Source organism: Lutra lutra, chromosome 1, assembly GCF_902655055.1.
Source record: "Lutra lutra chromosome 1, mLutLut1.2, whole genome shotgun sequence".
Lineage (NCBI taxonomy): Eukaryota > Metazoa > Chordata > Mammalia > Carnivora > Mustelidae > Lutra > Lutra lutra.
The window spans coordinates 15,747,343-15,770,685 of NC_062278.1; the positions used below are offsets into that span (position 1 = coordinate 15,747,343).

The window sequence follows — 23,343 nt, forward strand, 5'->3', positions numbered from 1 at the left end:
GAGGACATATGACCACCATCATTCATTGAATAAAATGAAAGTGTTTGCCTGAAGAAACAGATTCTTAAAATTTAAACACAAGAATCGGGTTTCCAGGGCAAAAATGGAGCTATCAATGGGTTTATATCATGTGATATTTAAAACATTGGCGTTCATGAATTAATCAGTCATGCATAGGTAAAGATAGCATTTAACACATGTTCACATTGAAAACTAAAAAATAATGTAAGACCATACTGGTGGTAACGAAATGAAAAAATCTATTAGCTTTTTTTTTTGAAAGGTTTTTTATTTTTTGTTTTTTGGTTTTTTGAGACAGAGATCACAAGTAGGCAGAGAGACAGGCAGAGAGAGAGGAAGGGAAGCAGGCTCCCTGCCGAGCAGAAAGCCCAATGCGGGGCCCGATCCCAGGACCCTGGGATCACAACCGGAGCCGCAGGCAGAGGTCCCAACCCACTGAGCCACCCAGGTGCCCCTCTATTAGTTTCTTGGAATAAAAACTAACACATATTTTTGCTTTAATGCTCATTGCTTCGTTTCGACTATTCCATCCGAGAGGCTTTTGTAGTCGTCATTCGGTGGGAACAAGCAAAGAATAAATAAACTCTTCATGTTGACAGTGAATTTCTTTTCACATTAGGAGAAAAAATTTTTCCTTATTTTATCCATAATTACTACCTCCTCCCACACTCTGGATACATTTCTCCCACACTCCTGCCTAAAGGATGAACTACTGCATCCCAAAGACAAGGAGTCCAAAGATACTTGATTTGAAAGTGAAAAGGTAAAGGTATTCTTCATGCACTAGAGCACGTGTCCTGTGGAATTGCAGAAACGACCCTTCATACTCCCTTAATGCTTTGGTATCTAGCCTAATCACAATACAGCAGTTCTAAGAAGGTTAAATCAAGATATTCTCCTAATAGCAACCCAAGCCAACTTTGAGGCACATTTTTCCAAGACCCAGATTGAGGTTGGGATGAGGTCAGAGCCCAGGAGGGGGCACTTGCTCCACACTCACTCCCTATCCTCCTCTCCACCCCATCCCGCAGGTGCCTGGGATGGAACTTGTAAGGGGTTTAAATTACACACGCAGTGAGTGAATCGCTACTACCCCTCGTATCCACCCAATCAACAGGACAGATTTAACAAGATGAAGTAAGAGAGAAACCGCAGGCTCCTGTCCCAAGAATGCTGGCTTGAGCCACACCATCCCATCTCTGCTCTCTGCCTGGGAGTTTATAGCAAGCTCCTCCTGAAATGGACTCCCGTCCTCTAGAAAGCGTCCCGTGGGAAAGAACCAAGCCAAGCATCTCTCTGCAAGGGGCAAAGCCAACTTGAGTGCTTCCGTTTTCTACTTGGCTTCTTCAAATACTACTGGCCCCATCTACTTCAAAAAATGTAAGAATTTAATTTTCCTCTCCCAGCTTCCCACACAGAAGATTATATTTAGGAAGCTAAATATTCTACAGCTGCTGAGCAGACTTTTTATTTATTCCTTGAATCTCAGTGTTATCTTTATTTGGGGGGGGTGGAGGTATCTGGTTTGAATCTATGTTGCATTTTAATGTCCCCAAATGAAAAGGTTCAATTTGTTAAAACTAAAAGGAAAAAAACATCATCAGGACTAATCACAATATTTGAAAACTCTGTTATCTTAGAATTTAAAACACTTCTGAAAATATTTTAAGAATTGGCACTTCTATAGTATCTACCTGATGGCCAGAGTCAACACTAGTCATTGTACCACATATCTTCTATAGAATTGAAATGAAGGATATTTAAGTCATTTTTATTAATGTAAGCAATATTAAAAGGAGAGATTACTCAAGAGTGTCTCAAACTTTCCAATAAAGCATCTTATTGGATGGCTATTAGGCTTCTCAAAATAAGCAAATAAATAAATAAAAGTAAGATACCACAGTAAAGCTCCAAGGCATCTGGCTATATTTTCCATGTGGTCACAGCAGCCAATGAATGATAAAATACTTTTCAACATGAGTATAATGAAGAAAATGCAGACATTTTCAGTGTTTTCTATGGGATTATTTCCTAATTGTGTTTCCAGATGGATGTTCAAGACCAGCATAGCAGAATTCCAGAATACTAAGACTTCCCCATTTGTTATCATTTTCCTTTCCAAGATATCAAGCAATACACTGACAATAAGACCTGAAAGAAATTTCTGGAGAGACTGCTTGGATAACAAGATATTACAGCACACAACTGAAGCTAGGAAATTGTTTATTTGTGGAGGTGACATCAGTTTCTGGACTTACTAGACTCTGTCTGAGAAAAGGCAAGTTCAGTATGTACCACAGAGACACCTGTCACTGTCTTCTCAGATTAGATGAGAGGACGTTAGGAAGGATTGAAGCTATTGCTCAATTTGGCTTAAAAAATAAAGCCATATTGTTTGCAAAGTATCTTAGCTTAATGAAAAGAAGAGAGCATCAGAACCTGTATCCCTAACTCAACCATCCAAAGAGATGCTTCTCTTGTCAGTTTACACGTACAAAAATAAATTACTAGTTCTTAAATATTTCATTTAAAAAAAAAAGATTTCGGGCGCCTGGGTGGCTCAGTGGGTTAAGCCGCTGCCTTCGGCTCAGGTCATGATCCCAGGTCCTGGGTTCGAGCCCCACATCGGGCTCTCTGCTCAGCAGGGAGCCTGCTTCCTCCTCTCTCTCTGCCTGCCTCTCTGCCTGCTTGTGATCTCTCTCTGTCAAATAAATAAATAAAATCTAAAAAAAAAATAAAATAAAATAAAAAAATAAAAAAAAAGATTTCACTAAAGAAGGAAATTAACATGAAGTGAGCGATTATTTTGCCAAGCACTGTGCTAGATCTACTCATTACCACATTTAATTCTCACAACAGTGTGAGGTCAATATTGTCTCCACTTTGCAGTTCAGAAAAGTGAGGTTTAGAAGAAGTAAATAATATGCCCCAAATCGTGAAAATGGTACGTAGCTGAGATCCAAATTCAGGGCAATCTAATGCCACTGTCCCTATTCCAGCCATTATAATTCCCCATTAAGGAAGTTTGTTACAATTTACTTGTTACCATATTCTCTACCTGATTATGAAAGCATATTCTTCACTGCAATGCAATTAAGACCAGATTACAGCCCAACTTTGGATCATCTATAGGTCAAACAACGATCTCCAAAACACAACAATACGGTTAGATTTTAAAACAAACATGATGCCAACTCAGACCATCCTTCAGAACAAAGAGAGAGGTTGGGCATACCCTTGTATTCCAATAGAAGGAAACTAGAGCCTAAAGAAAAAATCGTGATTTTTAATCATTCTTACAAGTGGACATAGAATTGAGCCTCCTTTCTTTGGACTTTGTGTGCTAAACCAGCTCTACCCAACTACTGCCTCTAATAGCCAGAGAGAATTTAGAAACCAAGTTCTAGGAAAGGAATCTGCATAAAATAGAATCAACCTACCCTTTGCCCCCTAGCTGAGGCCTAAGGCCAACAAACAAACATTAGAAAGAGATGCTCCTTTTAACACCTACCTTACCCCAAAGTCTTGCCCAACCTTTTGCTTTAATAGAGACATCAAGAGAAATGTTTGTCACTGCTATTCTTGCATAGGGCTTTTTTTGGCTTCTGTGAAAATAGAAGCACCATGAATTACATGCTCCAACATGTCCACATTCTTGGCAAAGCAACAGAAAAATCTAGGGGGTCAAACTGGTGAGAGAGTGTCTACCAAATAGCTACTTTATAGCTCCATTTTATAAACAACACAAGAATGCGTAAGAGATATCAGAAAGTCAGAACCGACTTGACAACGTTGTCCTATAACCACATTATGGCAACCTCACAAACCAGAAACAAACAAATGAAAAAACCCCTCTACTTATCAAAGGAATTTAAGCAGTCCTCAGGTTTCCCAAAAGCTATAAGGGAAAGAAAGCTACCAAGATGCAGAATTCCAGATCGAGTCGGAAATAGCAAATTTACTTAGATCAAAATCTGACCTCAGGGTTCTCATCCCTAAAGTGGAGACATAATAGTTAGTTTACACGATTATGGCGAGGCTCACATGAGATTATCTGTGGGGAAACGTCACTTGCCTAGCGACACTCCATATGCACGGTGGGATTTAAATCTGAGGCTATGCAGAGAATAGCGCTGGCAATAATCACCTGGCATCATTTATTTTTCATTTGGCAAGTTTTGAAGGCTCCTGTAGAGATAATGAAGACTCAGTTTATCCTCGAGCAAATAGTGACAACCACAAGGCACTTCCTCTGCCTTTGTAACCTAACTTTTATTCTTCCATAGAGGATTATGATGGTCGGTAAAATTCCAAGAGCCATCACTGTGTGATGAAAGCACATGACACTGACTGTGAAGATGGTCTGTTCTACAGAATGGATTGCTCCTTTCCTACATAAAGCATTTTCATTGCTTTCAATACAGAGACTTCCTGCTGCAGAATGCCTTAAATTTATACACTTATGCAAAGCATGGAAAGAAGAATCTGGTTTTGGATGTGATTTTTTGTCTTAGCTTTCCCCCTCTCAATTCCCACCATTTTGTTTTTGAGTCATTCATGCCCTGGAGTATAGAATAAAGGTAGCAGGTTACCACCCCAGGCAAAGGGGACCCTAACCAAATGGTTAGGACATGGACAACTGGAAAATGTTTATAGCAAACTCGATCATATCCTTCACCCAACAAACAAGCACTTACTTAAATGATTTTAGGTGTGAAGCTGGGATTGTTCCCTCTATTCATGAAGATGTAAAACAATACCATATTTTAAGGGTAGGGAATCGGGGGATCAAAATCCATGAGTCAGAAAGTAGCATCTCAACTGCTTATCTTTTAAGGATCAATGAAGATGAAATAGTCTCACTGGATTAAAATAACTAAATAGACCTAATTTCATATATATATCTCAAATGGAATTAAAACCATAAAATCCAAATGGATCTTGAGATGCTCTAACAGAAAAATTGTCTAGAGAATTGCCAAGGGCACTATGAATATCCTTTAAAGAATGATCTGTGAAACAGGGAAGACCTGTTCCCAAAGGAAAAAAAAATTTTTTGTCAATACAAAAAAAGTAGAATTAATGGGGCGCCTGGGTGGCTCAGCTAAGTGTCTGCCTTTGGCTCAGGTCATGATCCCAGGGTCCTGGGATCCGGCTCCCTGCTCAGTGGGAAGCCTGTCTCTCCCCCTCCCACTCCTGCTGTTTGTGTTCCCTCTTTTACTGTGACTCTCTCTGTCAAATAAACAAATAAAATCTTTAAAAAAAATAGTAGAATTAATGATCCTAGTTTGATGGAGACCAGAACCTGAACATGTTTTTATTGTTTTATTTCCAAAACATGTATCCTTGTTATTTTCACCTAGCTGCCATGATAATTAATGAAATAACCTTGAGGCAACAATAAAGTAAAGAAGAAAAAAAAAACTGGTACTTGGAGGAGAAATATCTTGTTTTATGTTATAATCCCAACTATACCACTAGTAGCACGTGCACAGCCGTTTTGTGAGGACAGAATCAAAGTGGGGGAAGTTGTGTGTATAGAACACGCCAGGCAGCAAAGCAGACTGAGAGCTGAATGGTTCTCCATGGTGAGAAAAAGTAATATTGGAATGATGTTAGCTAATAGAAACTAGGGGAGCTGGGTTGTAGACCCTGCGTGGGGACCAGGAGAAGGAGGAGATAAGATGGCTGATAGCCACAGAAGAAATCTTCAGGGAGAACAGCTCTGTCCTTTGACAGCTGTGTGGTGATCAGCATAACCCTCCCACCTCTGGCGCTGTCCAGTAATCTCTGCATAATGGATCCCGGTCTGTTCAGTGGGCTTTCTGTTGGAGGGCTGTGACGATGCCCAGGACCATGGTAGACGTGAGAAGGAGGACTCTCCTCCAAGCAGTCTAGTCACATTGGAGTCTTGCTGGGTTGATTTTTTTTTTTTTTTTGTAAGAGACCATTCTTACAAAAGGTACTGGAACACAGGCTCTTCTGATCTGACCTGGCTACTACTAGGTTTTTAACTAGGTGCACTGGGTACTGAAATCAGAACTGGAACCCATCAAAAAGGACATTGTTTGGGTTGCACAAGGGCTCATTCTTGGTTCTTCCCACCTCAGTCGAGGCCTGTTCAGGACTGGGGGTCACGAATGTGAATGATATCAGGATACCAGTCACACCTGTAAATGGGAAAAGTTGTGGGGTGTGAAACAACAGGGGACATCAGGCCTGATAGGAAGTAGAAGATGCCGATCCCTCCTAAAAGCTTTCAAAATCCATACTTAGAGGAAAAAAAAAAAGGAGTGACTAAGTAAATATCTATGTGCCAGATTCAAGACCCCTATTAGGTTTGTCTAAGTGTGACTGCAAAGTGAGGTACTCAAGAGCACGTCTGACCCACGGTCAATATCCACATCTTCCAGGCAGAGCCTCTTCCTAAAGCCATCTTTGCCTGGAATCACCATATCATCTAAAGAAAACTGAAATGTCACAAGTCAGCTCCTTTCAAAGGATTCTGGTGTACTAAAATGGGATCTCTTTGATAGAGCATCTGTAAACTATGCACACAAATTAGTTTTTCTGTGGACCAAAACCACACAGTATTCAGAATGTTTAACTTAAAATAATTATATTCTACTGAAAGTTGTCGGAGGACTGGGGAGGGGGTGGGGGTGGAGGAGAGAAAAGAAGGTTTTTCTGAAGCCTCCTCTCCATCCCCCACCATCCATCCATGACAAGTCACCTCCGCACAGTTTGCCCCTAAATCACTAATTCAAAATGGGCAACCAGCGCAATGGTACAGAGACACTCTCAGCAAAAGAAGGCAGGGACCAACCCTGTTCCCAGGCTCCAGAACTACTTAAAAGTTGGTGCTTGCCTATTGGGTATTTACCTCAAATATACAGATGTAGTGAACAGAAGGGCCATCTGTACCCCAATGTTCATAGCAGCAATGGCCACGGTCGCCAAACTGTGGAAAGAACCAAGATGCCCTTCAATGGACAAATGGATAAGGAAGATATGGTCCATATATACTATGGAGTATGATGCCTCCATCAGAAAGGATGAATACCCAACTTTTGTAGCAACATGGACGGGACTGGAAGAGATTATGCTGAGTGAAATAAGTCAAGCAGAGAGAGTCAATTATCAATGGTTTCACTTATTTGTGGAGCATAAGGAATAACATGGAGGACATGGGGAGATGGAGAGGAGAAGTGAGTGGGGGAAACTGGAGGGGGAGACAAACCATGAGAGACTGTGGACTCTGAGAAACAATCTGAGGGTTTTGGAGGGGAGTGAGGTGGGGGGTTGGGTGAGCCTGGTGGTGGGTATTATGGAGGGCACGTATTGCATGGAGCATTGGGTGTGGTGCATACACAATGAATTCTGTTACACTGAAAAGAATTTTTTTAAAAAGTAGGTGCTTGCTTACACTTCAAATTCTTGATATTCTGGTGCTATAGCCAGATACCCAGACAAGGAGGTTAAAAGTGAGTTGCATGACTTTGGAGTTCTAAAAGTAGAAGCCTGGATGACTGGACTTGAAAGCTCCCCGCTCTGTTTCCAAGTCCGTCCTTTCTCAATGAGGCCACGTGTCCATTCACTACATCCATGAAGCTAAGGAGGAAAAAGGAAAGACTCTCAATATATCCTTACCTGTAGCTGCTGGTCTAATTCTGGAAAGACCAGAGGAATGGCGTCTTCAGAAGGTGTATCATCTAAAATATGAAAATAAAAGTATTCTTCACTATAGAGCTCTTTCTCTCCTGGGGTGGGGGGGTGGGGGATCCCGTTCTCACCATCTTTGGACTTATACAATTAAATCATCAATATATACTGCTTTAATTATTCTCATCACTTCAGGCGGAGCCACAGAGAATACAAAAAAAAAAAAAAAAGAAAGAAAGAAATCTTGTTCATTTTTAATACAAACAGAAGCCTGGAGAGCATAGATGGCCCGGCCAAAATTCTGCAAACAAATACCAGAATCCTCCACGGTTCAGTCTGGTGGCTCTACAATTGAGAAGCACTGCTTGTCCTTCAAAATTCTCACAGTAGCCAAAACCAGATTCCCTGGTATGCAAGAAAGTGCTTTAACAAGGCGCTAATGCGGTGACCAGAGCAACCTCAATGGGACAGAAGAATGTGTTAGTGAAAAATAGAAGTTTGACTCTGAGTGACTCCGAAGTTGGCAAGCTTTGGTGTCCTTACCACAAACCACCACCACCAGGCAGCAACCCAGGCAGAGAGGTTCCTCCCTGCGCAGGAGGCAGCAGTCCCCACCTGAGGCCCCGTGCACTGCCTTGATGTGGGAGAGCGAAGAGAGCTGTGGGCACTCTGACCTCAACCGCCTTAAACTGATGACTGGCAACAGGCAGGTGTTGCTGGATCAAAAGATGTTCTCAGAGGCATCCAAGGAAACCTGAGAGGAGTTTGGCCTAAAATATTCAGATCACCCCCAAATGTCTTCAAGAACAAACTGTGACCCAGCTGCGCTACAAGAGGACAGCCCCTTGTCAGCAGAACCTCCTACGTCCAGGTGGACTCTGGCTCTGCCGGGCCATCCATTCCTGTCCCCTCCATATTGGCAACACCTACCCCAAGATAGACAACTATGAGAATAAGACAAAAGACAAGCTAAAGAATCGTTTAAAAACCAAATCTCTTTTACATTGTAACAAAAGAAAGCTCGTGGCTTTTATGTTCTCACTATCATAACCCAATCTGTTTATAAAACTGTGCTGTTCTATTTGAACAAGAGTATATACTATGGGCCGTACCCAATGAAAAAAAAAGTCTCCTCTCCCTACTCGCTGAGAGCAGAGTCCAGAATAAAACACAGCACACAAGGAGCTCCTGGCTTCTAAGGCAGTAAGATTCTTTGAAGGCACCAAAGATAATCACCAGGAAGAGAATTCAAAGGAGGACAGTATTTGCCTCTGCCAAACACTTCAAGGGTCACTGCAGTTAATAGCCTCTGGTATATTTTAGTCAAGAGTAGTAGAAGAATACTCCCATTTAGGGTAGGAGAAGAATAAATGAAACAAGATGGGATTGGGAGGGAGACAAACCATAAGTGACTCTTAATCTCACAAAACAAACTGAGGGTTGCTGGGGGGAGGGGGGTTGGGAGAGGGGGGTGGGGTTATGGACATTGGGGAGGGTATGTGCTATGGTGAGTACTGTGACGTGCTGGCGATTCACAGACCTGTACCCCTGGGGATAAAAATATATGTTTATAAAAAATTAAAAATTAAAAAAAAAGAATACTCCCATTTAAAAGTGGCTTAAGACAATGATAATGCATCACCAAATTTGAATCCCCTTTTCCCTGTACCTATGCCAGACAAGAGATGCCCACAGGTTCACTAACACAGTTCTGCTTCACAGAGCACAGGATCCTTGCTGTGGGCTGGAGGACTGCATCAAGAGGACACAAGGAGATCTGAGCCCCGGGCCCTCTGAGTGCTCACTTCCTACTCAGAATGACAACTTCTGCCAGATACTGTGGTTTTCAAGTCCATCCCTTCATCAGCAAAGAGCTGGACAAAAAGCAGAGATATTCACTTGCTGTTACTGACCCTATACAGGTAGCCTTCGTGATGAAACCTATCGTTTGTAAAACTGACTTGGGTCTAAGGCAGATTTAAATGCACTTCAATAAAATATCAGTAAGCCAGACATCATGATTATGTCAGTTCATTGACTTCAAGGCCAGAACAACTTGGCACAGGTAAATGGGAACATCTTATACGTTGGCACCCCAACCCTAATAATCGTAGATGAACAGCCACTCGTTAGAAGGAGAAACCACTTCTGTAAAGTACCAGAATAGATAGTGCCTTCCAGAATCCTAAAAGTCAGCCAGGAAGGGAGCTCAAGTCTTCCTGGGATTTAATCTACCTTGCTGTCTATGAAGTCATACACCTTCCTGCTTAGTTATAAAAAAGAAGAAAGTTACTCAATTGCTTTATTATAGTAAAGTAAGTAGCCAACTCTGATAGGACCTGGAATTAATACAGTAAATTGTAGAAATCTAATCAAACCGTGGCACTTCTGTGTAAGCTGATAATTTTGACAAGGCTTAAGACTGGATTTCTTGAGTTTAAAAAAAAAAAAGTCTAACTCACTGACATAGAAACATGTAACAGATGTTGTAATAATGATGAGCAAAATAAAGATAAGACTTTGGTTAAAGAATGGTTCACATTGGATTAATCCAAGTGGGAAACGGCAGCGGAAATAAGAAAACCAAAGACAGATGTAAGGAGACGATGGAGTCTGGAAGCCAGGGCTACCTTTCACTGCCCGAGGCCATCTGGTTCAGCGGGCGTCCCTGCCCGCCAGAAATTTCAGGGCTTGTGAAGCTGCTTACAAAGCTGGTCTGAGTTGATGTGCGGTGTGTTTACTTTTAAACAGTGGCTGCCTTCTTTGACTGGTTTTAAAAATAGGCAAGTATTCTAAAAGCAGAATGATGAATCACAGGATTGGGCCAAAAGGAAAGAAGGAAGATGATTCAAGCCGACGAGTAGCACAGCTGTTCCGCCAACATTTGGCCAAATCGTGGTAAAACATTTTGACGGTGACATTGGATCGGCGTTCCTGATGGCAGTTGGGTTTGTTTTGAAAATTCAGAAGCACAAAGTGGATTGTACGGTAGGCATGCAAGAGACCCTCTCTCGGGCAAATTTGGCTTTTTTTTTTTTTTTTTTAAGGAGAGCAGTTATAATATGACAAAATCAGAATGCAAGTACATTTTTATTGAAATATATTTATTTACCAAATAGTCATTGAATGCCTATGACGTACCAGGCAAGTAGTCAGGCTCTTGCTAAATTGGCAAATCACTTTATCATGTTTTTTAATATATTATTATTTTAAAAAGTAATTCATCAGCTTCATTATTCAAAATGCCCCTGTGGGCTTTAATGGACCAAGCAAAGTGTATCCTACAGAATTTTTGAATATTGGAATATAAAGGAAATAATTTAAAGGTTTTGGGGTTTTTTTGTGGGGTTTTTTTTTTTTTTTTTTTTTTTTGGGATAAGCAGATGTTTGCTGCCTGTTTTGCAAAACACAACATGACTAAGTCAATGGTACTTAAGATAGAACTTTGTTATTGGTATCCCAACCATTAAGACATGCCATAGTACATTTTATGATGGGCTCGTCCCAGCATCTATGAACAGCTGTTGAGTTGCTTTTGTGGTTATTCTGTTTCAGATTTCTTTAAATTGTCTTCTCTGTGTTTCTCCATGAATCAGATAAGTGGGAACCACTGGGGCTGTAATCCAAACCCTCGATGTTATTTAGCAATGAGAGCTATGTGGTTAGAGTTTTCAGAGAATGCTGCAGCTGGACAGGGCTAAGCCATCATCCGGTCCAGGACTCAGTGAAGAGTAAAGGACAAGGGCCCCAACGAAGGAAAAGAGTCTTGTAAGATAAAGGGGTATTTCCCAGCCCAGGGTCTCCACTATACTACTCCACTCTCCTTCACTTTCTGGTCCATTGGCTCCCGATTTTTTTATATTTCACGACAGTGAGTTTTCCTCAAAACATTGGGAATCATGCCTTAGAGTGTCCAACTTTTTATTCAGCTGGTGAAGATGACTCAAAACACCTACCATGTGTCATTAGGATCTCTTTATGACAGAAAGAACATTTTAGCCCCCAAATCTTAAGACAAAGGTAATCAAAGAAGAGTGTCCATTATAAATGGATAAATTTAGCTTTAGAGACAAAAGCAAACACACACCAAGAAAACCTCCCTGCCATGCCCTTGTTTCTTCTGTTGTACATCGAAGAAGTGAAAACTTCATCAAGGCCAGACCAGGTCTGTAAAGCAGCAGTTGAGAACCACTGTTCTGGGCAACATCTTGACTGGACTTTGGGATCCATTATCTCCCTCTTCCACTGGACTCTCCAACCTGGGCATAACTGTGGGCAAATCCTTGGCAGGAAGAGTTTAGGTTTCCACACAGAGAAGACCTCAGGACAGAGACAAGCCATGCTCAGAGGACATGCCCCATCCCAATCCCCAACCAGAAACTCAAGAGGCAGCCCTGCCCAGAATCCACTCCATTTGACTGCATTTTCTGTAGTCAGACCTGGCCCCATGAGCCTGTGTCTATGAAGACTCACAGAGACCTTCCCCCAGCTGGGCCCTGTTCCTGGTGTAATGCTCTAACAAGAGGACTTGAAATTCTTAGAGCGTAGCCCGGTGGTTTTTGTACTGTGCCTCCACAAATTACGTAGCTATCCTGCTAGCTAGTGTCCTGGAGATCATCCTTCGGGGCACCAGGGACAGACTCACACTTAGGAGGCAGATGGTTTAGACAATGGCTACAGTGCCAAGGCTCACGCAAAAACGTTCCTGGAACTGTGAAGACTCCTAACCACTCGAGACCCAGTGGATCAATCCACATTCTGTAGGGCTCCGGTCAGGCACTTTTTAATGTGGACAAGCAACATAATCTCTTCGAGACCTGGTTTCTCCTCCCCTTTCTCAAAAACTTATTAGTAAAGGAATACATATGTCAATTCATTCAGCCTAAAGCCTGATACCTAGGAAATAATCTGTAACAATAATGAATGTTTAATATAACTGAGCTTACTTTCCATTCCTTGTCAGCAGAAACCCAACCAAAGGGGTAATGGGGGGCAAGGGACCTGCATGCGGAGGTGCGCACATGAGAATATGTGTATGATGGTGGGGGTTGAAAGTATTATTCCTCGTCTGAATAATACAGACAGGAGGCGGGGTGAGAATCACTGTTTCTGATTGCTTAGCTCTCCCCATGCTGGTTAAAAGAGATTTCCCTGGTGCAGCCACAACCTCAGGTCTCCTGGGTTTTCTCTCTTCATTTAAATCTGAGTTTAGGAAGGGTTTCCCTTTAACTTCCTTATTAAAGCAAATACTTTCTGTATGAAATACTATCTTAAAAACTTCTAATTTATGAATGAAAGGTCTTTGAGAACTTTCATTTTAAATCTAAAGATTCATATTTTATTTTTAGAAATAAGTGATCTAAGGTTGCCAACTCACATTACTAATAAGTCAGAAAGAAGTGCTTATTTCGGCAGCACATATACTAATTTATCCAAAAAAAACTTTTATTTTTTTTTAATTTATTTCAGGTAACAGTATCCATTGTGTTTTACACCACACCCGGTGCCCCATGCAGTCCGGAATGTCTGCACACCTTGGTTCTTGTTAGAACATCACGTCATTTTGAAACACATCAAAAGCTTTTTGAAATTTTGCTTCCTGCCTGTTAAACATTGGACATGTGAACCCTTTGATACACCCTGGATTTTCAGGGCCCATCAAATTAAAAGTACAGACATGGATACAGATACAGGTATCAGTTTCATATGACACCTAGCAGATTGCCAGTTCTTTATAATTAATAGTAATCATCATATCACCTCAGCCAGTACCTACAAATAAAATCATACATTAAGGGATTCCTGGGTGGTTCAGCCAGTTAAGCATCTGCTTCCAGCTCAGGTTATGATCTTAGGACCCTACCACTGAGACCCCCATCAGGCTCTTTGCTCAGCAGGGAGTCTCCTTCTCCCTCTCCCTGCCACTCCCCCTGCTTGTGCACACTCTCTCTCTAACAAATAAATACATAAAATCTTAAAAAAGAAAAAGATCATACATCAAACAGACTGAATTTCTCCACACAGAGAGACCTGATTCAGTTTAAAGACAGGTTTTATGTTTCTTAGAAACATTCATCTAGCCACTATTATTGTAGCTATGAGTTTGTGAATCTTACCAGTTTATTCTTTTGTAAGAATATTTTTACTTATTTAGCTTACAACATATTTTCCCAGAAACATTTGCTTCAAAAAGAGCCAGTTGGAGATCTATTTATTTCACAGCATACCACCAAATAAAACTTATCTCTACATTTCCTCTTTCCTGCTCTATAAAAATATAACACAACTAACCTTTCTCTACCATTTCCCATGACTACTGAGAAAGCTCTTTGCTGTCAGAAACAATCATGCTTCTCTCTCATTACATGGCCCCTACCTTCAAACAGGTAATCAAGCAAAATCAGCCCCAAGAGCCCGGCTTTGAATCCCTTCCTACTACTTATTAACTGCTTGATTTGAGGTAAGTTCCTTTACCTCCCTTAGCCAAGGGTCCGCATCTGTGAAATGGGTATAATGACATCCTCCCACAGAGTTGCTGCCAGTCTAAATTGATAAGATGATATGAGTAAAAGCATCTAGGTACCCAAATAATGACTTCCCTTCCAGCCTTTGTGGCCTTAAGCAACAGATACAAATGGATAAATCCAGCTGTATCTCAAAGAAACTTCATCTAAATCAGAATAACAAACTCAAAGTGGTTACAGATATTATATTATTGATTTTATAGTATTTGATGATTATGTTTCTACTATGGTTCTCAACTCCATGCTTTGTAAAAGATGTAAATATAGGAGATCCCTGCCCCCTCAACTCCCTCTCAGATGGACATATGAGGGCTTTTGACTGCTTGTTGTCACAGAGTGCTAAAATAGCTTTGGAGGCAGGGTCAGAGTTAGGAAAGGTGACTTGAAAGAGCCCCAAACAGCTCCCTGATCCCCTATTCTTCTAAACACCATCCTCACCCTTCACTGGCTGGTAAAATTCCAGTGGGAGCTTTAAATCTTGACTTCCTACCAATTCCCCTGTGGGTATTTAAAAAAAAAAATATATATATATATATATAGAGAGAGAGAGAGAGAGAGAAAAGAAAAAAAAATACCCCGAGAGTTAGTTTGTTTTTAAAGTAAACCTCAATATTCATTCACTCCATGCTTAGTGTGAATGAGGTTTTCCAGTCTTTCCAGAGAACAAGAATTGAGACCATGGAGCAAAAGAAGACAGAAAACATTAGGGTCCTGAGGAGGGAGAGGGAAATAATTCCCAAAGCTACCAAAGGTAGAAAAAGTTGAAGGAAAACAATGACGACAAGAGACCTTTCACCTGCATCACGATTCTGCTGAGAACCAGTTGTGCACGTGCACACTCAACATTCACACAATGGCCAGTGAAATTAGATTCAACGTTCACTACTTCAGCTGCTCGACACAATTCCCACTGCCACACAAACACCCTGATATGTGAGGAGAATAGTAGTACTTCAAAGAGATATTGACAGAATGGGTCTTGGATTTTTTTTTTAACTAAGTGTCATATGATTAATTCATGGTCAGATATGAAAAATTCTAATAGCCTGAAAGAATTTTTTTTTTAAACAAAATGTTGAGGGGTGCCTGGGTGGCTCAGTAGGTTCTGCCTTCAGCTCAGGTCATGGTCCCAGGGTCCTGGGATCGAGCCCCACGTCAGGCTCTCTGCTCAGCAGGGAGCTTGCTTCCTCCGCTCTCTCTCTCTGCCTGCTTCTCTGCCTACTTGTGATCTCTGTCAAATAAATAAAGAAAATTTTTTTAAAAATAAAATAAAATAAAATAAAAATGTTGAAAGCTACCGGTTTGGGCTGATACTAGTATCCTTGACTCCTCCTAAGAAAAAAAAAAAAAAAACCTAAAAACTTAACAACAACAACAAAAAGAGCCCCAAAGCCAAGGTCTAAATTTACACGAGTGTAGCAGATTTAATAGCTTGACCGAAATAAAGGAAACTCTCAAGTAATGAACATGAAATCCTCATCTCTGTCCAACTCCAAATTCTCTCCAACTGGAGAAGAGCCAGTGATTCTCTAATAACCCAAGAGATGGGATTCATGTTTCTATTCTGCATATTTTTTATTGGGAAAACTAACTCCAGAAATATCCTAATTTAGAAAGTTAACTCTTTGGAATTCCCAGGTTAGAAATAATGCCAATCATATCATTAGTTTATTAAAAAGAGTCATTGATGCCTTCAGGAACTGTTGTTAGCTAAGTGTTACTTAATGAAAGGTTCTGATGATGGGCTAGAAGTGGTGATTGTATTTTAAAGGGCTTTTTCTACAACACCACCCCCCCCACCCCCCCACCCTCCCACCCTCCCCGCTAAAAACTTGTTTCCTGTATTTAAGCCCCTGGAGGTCCACAGTCTATCTGGAGTTCGTGGCACATTCTGCTATCAATAGACCATGATCAACGCCCCATCCAGAGCCAGTCTGTCAACAAGTCCTTTCAACCCTCCCTTCATAATGTACTCTGAATTCAGTCATCCATTCCATCGTCTGATCTAGGCACTCAGTACTTTGTCTCTGTACCATTACAAAAAACCTCTTCCGCGGCGCTTGGGTGGCTCGGTCGGTTGAGCCTCCGCCTTCAGCTCGGGTCATGATCCCAGTATCCTGGGATCGAGCCCCAAGTCTGGCTCCCTGCTCAGCAGGAAGCCTGCTTCTCCCTCTCCTTCTGCTCTTCTACCTGCTTGGGCTCACTCTCATTCTCCCTCTCTCTCAAATAAATAAATAATATTAAAAAAAAAAAAAAAAGCCTCTTCCATTCTCTCATCTCTACCCATTCCAGACTATTCAACCAATCAAACATTTACCATTTTCATCCTATCACTCCCTTGCTCAAGAACTTCAGACACTCGATTTTTTTCGGATCAAATCCAAACCCTGTCATTGAACTTTTAGGATTATATTATTAATCCTAGCCAATGGCTATATACACAGATATTCCAGGTAAAGCTCAAAGCAGGTTCATTAAATGATATGCCACTCTTCTACCCTCCAGACCTCTGCTCCAGCTGATGAGAATTTTACTATCTCAGGAATATATCATGCTCTTCCTGACTTTTAGGTTTTGCTCAGCCTTTCTGTTTAGAAGGAAAAGGAAGAATTTTTAAAAGTTACATAGCCTATGGGGCGCCTGGGTGGCTCAGTGGGTAAAAGCCTCTGCCTCCAGCTCAGGTCATGATCTCAGGGTCCTGGGATCGAGCCCCACATCGGGCTCTCTGCTCGGCAGGGAGCCTGTTTCCTCCTCTCTCTGAGCCTGCCTCTCTGCCTACTTGTGATCTCTGTCGGTCAAAAAATAAATAAATAAATAAATAGAAGTTATATAGCCCCCATTTTTTTACCTGGTACCCAGAGATGGCTCCTTTCCTACACTGCCTTTTAATACCCCACCCTTCTTCAAAAGCAGGTTGAATATCACATCTCCCAAGAGGTTGGTCAATCCACAGATTTTTTTCCCCCAACTCTCTTTATGAAACCTATGGGAGGGATCATGCCATACTTTGCATTTGCACATCTCACTCACCTGTGGCAGAGTGCAAAAGCATAGGAACTAAGTTCAGCTAATTGATAAGAGGAGAGACAGGGGTACCCAAAATCCACCAATTGCATAATCACTATCTAAATAATCTCAGGCTAGTTATACTATAATCTTCATCTTGACATTAAGTGGATGTGGAAGATGTAGGTGAGACATAAAACTGCTTAAGACATGTCTATTTTCCTTAATACTCCAGAACTGATCATCATAGGTACAAGGACCATTTGAGTCCTGAATCTGTGTCAAGCACTATGCTAAATGCTTTCCCTATATAGTGATATTTAATTGTTATAACCACTGTGTGAATTATCACTATATACATCTTGTGGGAAACTGAGGTTCAGCAAAATTGAGTGACTTGCCCAAGATCACACACAGAGTGATAGAGATGGGTCTAGAAACCACGTCTCGGGGATTCCAAAGCCCTATATCCTTAACCTCTACACCAAATCATGTCAGAAAAATATGCAAAAAAAAAAATTCTAAAATAACTAAAGGAATGAGCACTGTATTAGACTCATAAGAAATGAATAAATTTAATATTAACAGGCAAAGAGTTCTCTTTTCTCATGGACTCTGCATACCCCTCAATGATCAGTCCATAAATATGGAATTACTTCCCAAAATTCCATCTAGTTTCCCTATTTACCATGGGAATCTAGGATGTTTGCCTTTGTTTTCCCTCTAAATGTGTGCTCTAGAATGCGCTGGAATTCAAAAGGCATGCACAGTGTGCGTGATTGCAAGTGTTGCTCAGTGTGACACTCCACAGGCTCCTTACTCAAGAATTCAGAGGGAGTGTCTCCAAATGTCTGTGAAGCATCTTTCTGTGCGCTCAAAACTTCACATGCATACAGAAATACAGATTTCTGGGACTCCATCTGTCCCTACTGTCCCAGAATATACAAGAGTAGGGCCTTGGAACATGTATTTTTGGTGAGTACTCTCAGGTCATTATTTTAAGAAAGGCTGAGAAACACAGAAACCCACTCCTGCCTTGGATTCTTGAGTTAGATGCCTTTTTAGAGATGTGAGGACACACAGATCACAGGGGGGAAAAATTTTTTTTTAATTGTAACCGTTTATTTATACATCTTCCCATGCATCTTTTTGTGGAGCTAGAGAGTAGGGATTACTTAAACAACAACTCCTTTTGGAAGCTCCCGTATCAATAAACATGAATTTTGAAAGTGGGCATTCTTGGGACATTTGAAAGACTGGGAAGAATCAATCTAAACTGATTGATTTAAAAAAAAAAAAATACAAGAGCTTCTAGTCAGGAGCTGATACCATTCAAAGGATGGTGGTAAATTAATGACAAGTTGTGTATCTTGTATTTCAAGGAAGACTCTATGCAGCTCAAAGATCAAGGTCCACCTCTCCATGGCTCTTTTTTGTACATAAATTAAATTATGTTAAAATAAAGATGAGGAGGGCGCCAGGGTAGCTCATACAGCTAAGCATCTGCCTTTGGCTCAAGTCATGATCCCAGGGTCCTGGGATCGAATCCCACATCAGGCTCCCTGCTCAGTGGGGAGTCTGCTTCTCCCTCTGTTCCTCCCCCCTGGCTCATACACCTTCTCTCTCTCTCTCAAATAAATAAACAAAATCTTAATAAATAAATAAATAAATACGACAAAGAAGAAACAGTACATGTATCTGTCTCACCCAAAATTATGATATAATAACACGGCTTGGAATAAATAACCTTTATGTACTGAAATTGTCTTTGTAAGACTGCTGATTATAACCAGACTTGTTCTGCTCACATGGCACATGATCACAAGGAAGTAAATTATACTTCTCTGTCCCTAGATTTGGGGGCTCATATGTATCTGTCTTGAAAGCGAACCACTCAAGCATGAACTATTCCTCAAAATCTTACATTTATGAAATGCATGAAAGCAGGAGGGGTTCCTCTTTTTCTTTTTAGAGTAGTGATATAGAATAATAGAGTTCAGATTCATAAGTCTAGAGACCTGCATTTAAATCATAATTCTATTACCTACTAACAGCGTGGCCTCTGGACCTCAAGCTCTGTGTCTGCAAATTGGCAATACTAATGTCTATATTACATGGTTCTTTTTGTTAATATTTACTTATTTATTTAAGTAATCTCTCTACCCAGTGTGAGGCTTGAACTTCAGACCCTGAGATCAAGAGTCACATGTCCTACCAACTGACCCAGCCAGGTGCCCCTACATTGCATGGTTATTTTGAAGATTTAAAATAATACATATGTAATAATACATACATTTCCTAATACAAAAGAGAAATGCAATTAATGTTAGTCGCCCTTTCCTTGTTGGGATGGGTGGTTTGCCTTTTGGGAGGATTTCCCTTTACCACTGCATTTCAAGGCAACCCCTGAGCAGAGATATAGGACAACAGCAGGTCACTGGGAAGAGGGTTGAAAGAACAGGAGAAAGAAGGAGTTGAAAGAACGGAGAGTCAAGGCTTCACCTCTTCTTCCTCTAGAACAAATCCTCTGTTGGGGTCTGCACAGTCCAGGAAAATGGAGGCAGATGTACCGTCACCATAATCACTTGGTATTAGTGACGCACGAATTGGCTGGGGAATGTCAGACTTCACACAGCCCAGATCTTTACTCTGCATTATTTTGGGGATAAACTTGCTTTTTCTAAAAGTATTACTTCTTAAAATATTACCCCTCTAGGGGCAGCATACAAAGAAAAATAGATGACTGATCGACTGATAGATAGGTAAATAGACTCAGTCCTCAAAAGTCCCAAGGTTGAAAGAGTAATGTTTGAGTGTGTGATATGGATTTTAACAGATGAAAGACTGAGAGCCAAGGCTGATGCCAGTGAAAGAGATCCAAACATTCCCTTCCTCGTGTCTGTGACCTCACACCACCTGAGGTCCCCACCATAGGTGGTGTAATTCAATATGTGTGTTAAGAGGTCACTGAAGGGAGTCATGACAAAGGGCTCTAAGTATGGCAGCCTCACCTCAGACCTTACTATTTCAAGAAGGTCTGCCTCACCTGTCCCATTCATCACTCTTGGCTGAAGTCTGTTTGTTCAGCCGGAAGTGTGGGAGCACCAGTGAGAAACCAGCATTTGGAACTCGGGCTCCAGGAAATGCTGCTGGAACCGGGACAGGAATTATTTTTACATCACCTAACCAACTGCCAGAGCTTTAATAAACGTCTCCTCACACAGTTTCAATGATGACATACATGGGAATTGTTAGAAATTGTTATAGCTCCGGGAATTTAATGCTAAAAGAAAGTTAAATAGGGAAAGCAAAAAGTGCTAAACAACTCCTCTGGTTGTGCTAAAACAACCAGACATCAGAGGCGGGGGACAGGGGTAGAGGAAGCATCCCCAGAGGCATTTCTGGAAGCCACGCTCCAATAATGCTTGATGAAAAATCACACGCCCCATCATTAGGTCATGGCAGGCATGCATTTTTTTAAACACCCTCTGTGGAGCAGGAAAGGATGACCACAAAGCAGTGACAGGCAGGGAGATGGCCCCCTCCCTGGGTACAGAGCTTACCTGAGGCATTATCAAGGCTGAAAGCAATGCGTACTGGCTTATCCGCAGGTACCCTGGCTGTGCTGATCATGTGGGCACCTGAGCCTTGGCCTTCCCCTGGGTCTTCCAGCTGTAAGGACAAGGGAGAGCCATTGTCACTTACCCAAGTCATCCCTCAAATACTCAGAGGATCTTGGGAATTGGAGGGAAAGTTAGTAAGCATTGCATTCATATTTTGAAGATACTCCCAGTTCCTAGCTCTCTTTCCCTACATGGAAAGTATTCACCTGCCCCTTTTCAAATTCTTTTTCTGGCTTATAAAAAAAAATTGTTTTGGAAATACATATCCAGAATAAAATATACAACGTAGAGCAAAATCTCCACCCACCTCACTTTTTTAGTATCCCTTCACACTGACTGATCTAACCCTGGCCTTCAAGTTCTTATATAGTGTTTTATTTTTAATTGAGGAGGATAAAGAAGTCCTAATAGAGCATTAGATGGCTTCATATTAAATTAGCTTCTCACACTCAAAAGCCTAATTTGGACCTGAATTATTGATCTGAATTATTGAGTGATAAAGAATGAATATCAAGGACCACTTCAAGAAATCCAAAGACATTTTAAAATATCCCGCAGTTGTATTATTAATATTATGTGCTTTAAATATCTAGTTAACTACCTATAAATCTATCAAATTTTTATCAGGTTGCACATCTTAACAATGTATTGTACAAGCAAAAATAAGGACTTAAAAACATCCTACAGATGTTTCACTGTACCTGCTAAATTATCATTAATAAACTCAGATGGAATGAATGGAAAAACATCCTACAGATGAGTTGGGATGGGCAAAAATACATGCATATTTCCTTGTTATAATAATGGAATTTAGCCCAAATACATTTTAGCCAAGATATTTGATCATTTTTGTTCAGTGGGATTAAGGAAAAGAGATTGTTATGAATACATGATATCTGCATTATTTAAATACACATGTGCAACTTTTCTATTTTTAATCCTGCTTCCCCTAAACTCTCTACTTTCCTTCTCATGTAGACCATAAAGCAAAAGCTCTGAGTGATATTTTTAGGAAAAACGTCTCTAAAAATGGCAAAATATAAATCATCTCTTTAACCATCCCCAGCAAGATTCTGGGAACTGTTTAGCAGGACATTTTCTCAGAGCAAGGTTTCCGACTCTTTCCCATAACTTTTTTGTATCTAAAAATAGTGTCTAGAACGCTGAATTTTGTTTTTACACTTATTTATAGAGCAAACTCGAATGCATACATACATATACACACACACACACACACACACGTATATTTAGCCATACATACATATGGACTCATCCTACCCAGTATATGGAAAGATAACAGGCTTATATTAAACACCTAGTATAGCTTTGGAGAAAAACCAGCAGCTGTTTATCACCCAGTTAGAATCATATTTGGCCCATTCATTTAAAACCACAAACAGCAATGAACCATAAAGCACTCCAAGTCATGTCCTTCTAAGTTAGAAAAAAAAAATAATAACATGAAACATTCAATTTTAGAAAAGGGTAATATAAAATTGCTGTTACTTGACTCTGGATTTGTTTTATCTTAGCTCTGACATACATTTCTGTGTAGTCTCCTCTGCTTAGAATCAACCATCTTGTTAGCCACCTGTTCCTAGGGAATAGAACAGACTGTCTCAAATTTAACAAAACAAACAATTAAAAAAAAAAAACTTAAAGTTGTAGCTAAGAGAAAAAGTCTGACTGTTATGCACTGTACCATCACCAACCCATCGTAGCCTAACATCTAAGGATGAAAAGCTCTGCTCTTTTGGCTCAACCTCCCAATGCTTTCCTGAACCAAGAAATAAAGCACAAGAGGTGGGAATTTGCCTCAAGGTTTCCAACACGGGGAAATGAAACTGATAAACACAGCTCATGAGAGCCCCTCCCCTCCACACAACCGAGAACATCTGTCTGCCTTGGAAAGGATGACAGCGGCCAAGTGGGGTGGATTTTGAGTTCCTCACGGTGTCAGACAAGAGAGCCCCTCAACCAACTTGCCTTTTCATCACACCGCCTGGGGAAATGGACCACTGATTCCTCCTCTAGGCTGTACCAGGGCTTCGGTTAAGTTGCTGGTGCCCCGAGCGTTTAGTTCAGTTTTCACACCTGTTGCCTTACCTCACTTAGTTGAGTGTCTGCACTTGTGTAATCCAGGGCCAGCCACTGCCTTGGCCAGTCGTTGCCTTTGTGGAGTGAAGACCTAGTAAGAGAGCAGGCTGCACCTGCTGCATAGCAGTCACAGTCTGAGGAGCAATGACAGCTGTCAGGGCACTTCACTGCTACCTGCTCTCCCCCAGACCCTGCGTCCCATGGGCCTCCCTGTTCCGCTTCCCTCCGCAACCCCTCTCTCCTTTCCTTGCCTCTCCACCAGCCAGGATGTGGTCATGCTTCTAGAAAAAGCAAGTGCAAAAGAAAACCCTCCTCCTGTCAGAGGCATTGATAAACAGCAAGTTGTGGAGAGTCCAAATGTTTTAATTCATTCGTCCTGGCAAACCTAAAATACAAACAGACTTGCTTCA

General features: G+C 41.0%; 1 protein-coding gene across 2 annotated transcripts in view; it reads right to left on the reverse strand.

Moving 5' to 3' along the window:
• The window catches only part of MAP3K7CL (MAP3K7 C-terminal like), a 38,911-nt gene extending 15,844 nt beyond the window's left edge, over positions 1-23,067 (reverse strand). The window contains exons 1-4 of one of the 2 annotated variants that reach the window (XM_047721243.1): positions 22,943-23,067; positions 22,380-22,433; positions 20,777-20,885; positions 7,672-7,733 (exon numbers count right to left, since the gene is read on the reverse strand). In XM_047721243.1, the coding sequence (XP_047577199.1) occupies positions 7,672-7,733; positions 20,777-20,885; positions 22,380-22,415 (207 nt within the window). In that variant the 5' untranslated portion in view covers positions 22,416-22,433; positions 22,943-23,067. Of the gene's footprint in view, positions 1-7,671; positions 7,734-20,776; positions 20,886-22,379; positions 22,434-22,822 lie in introns of both variants that reach the window. The other variant, XM_047721254.1, reaches the window with a different exon arrangement.
• Between the last annotated feature and the right edge of the window lie 276 nt (positions 23,068-23,343).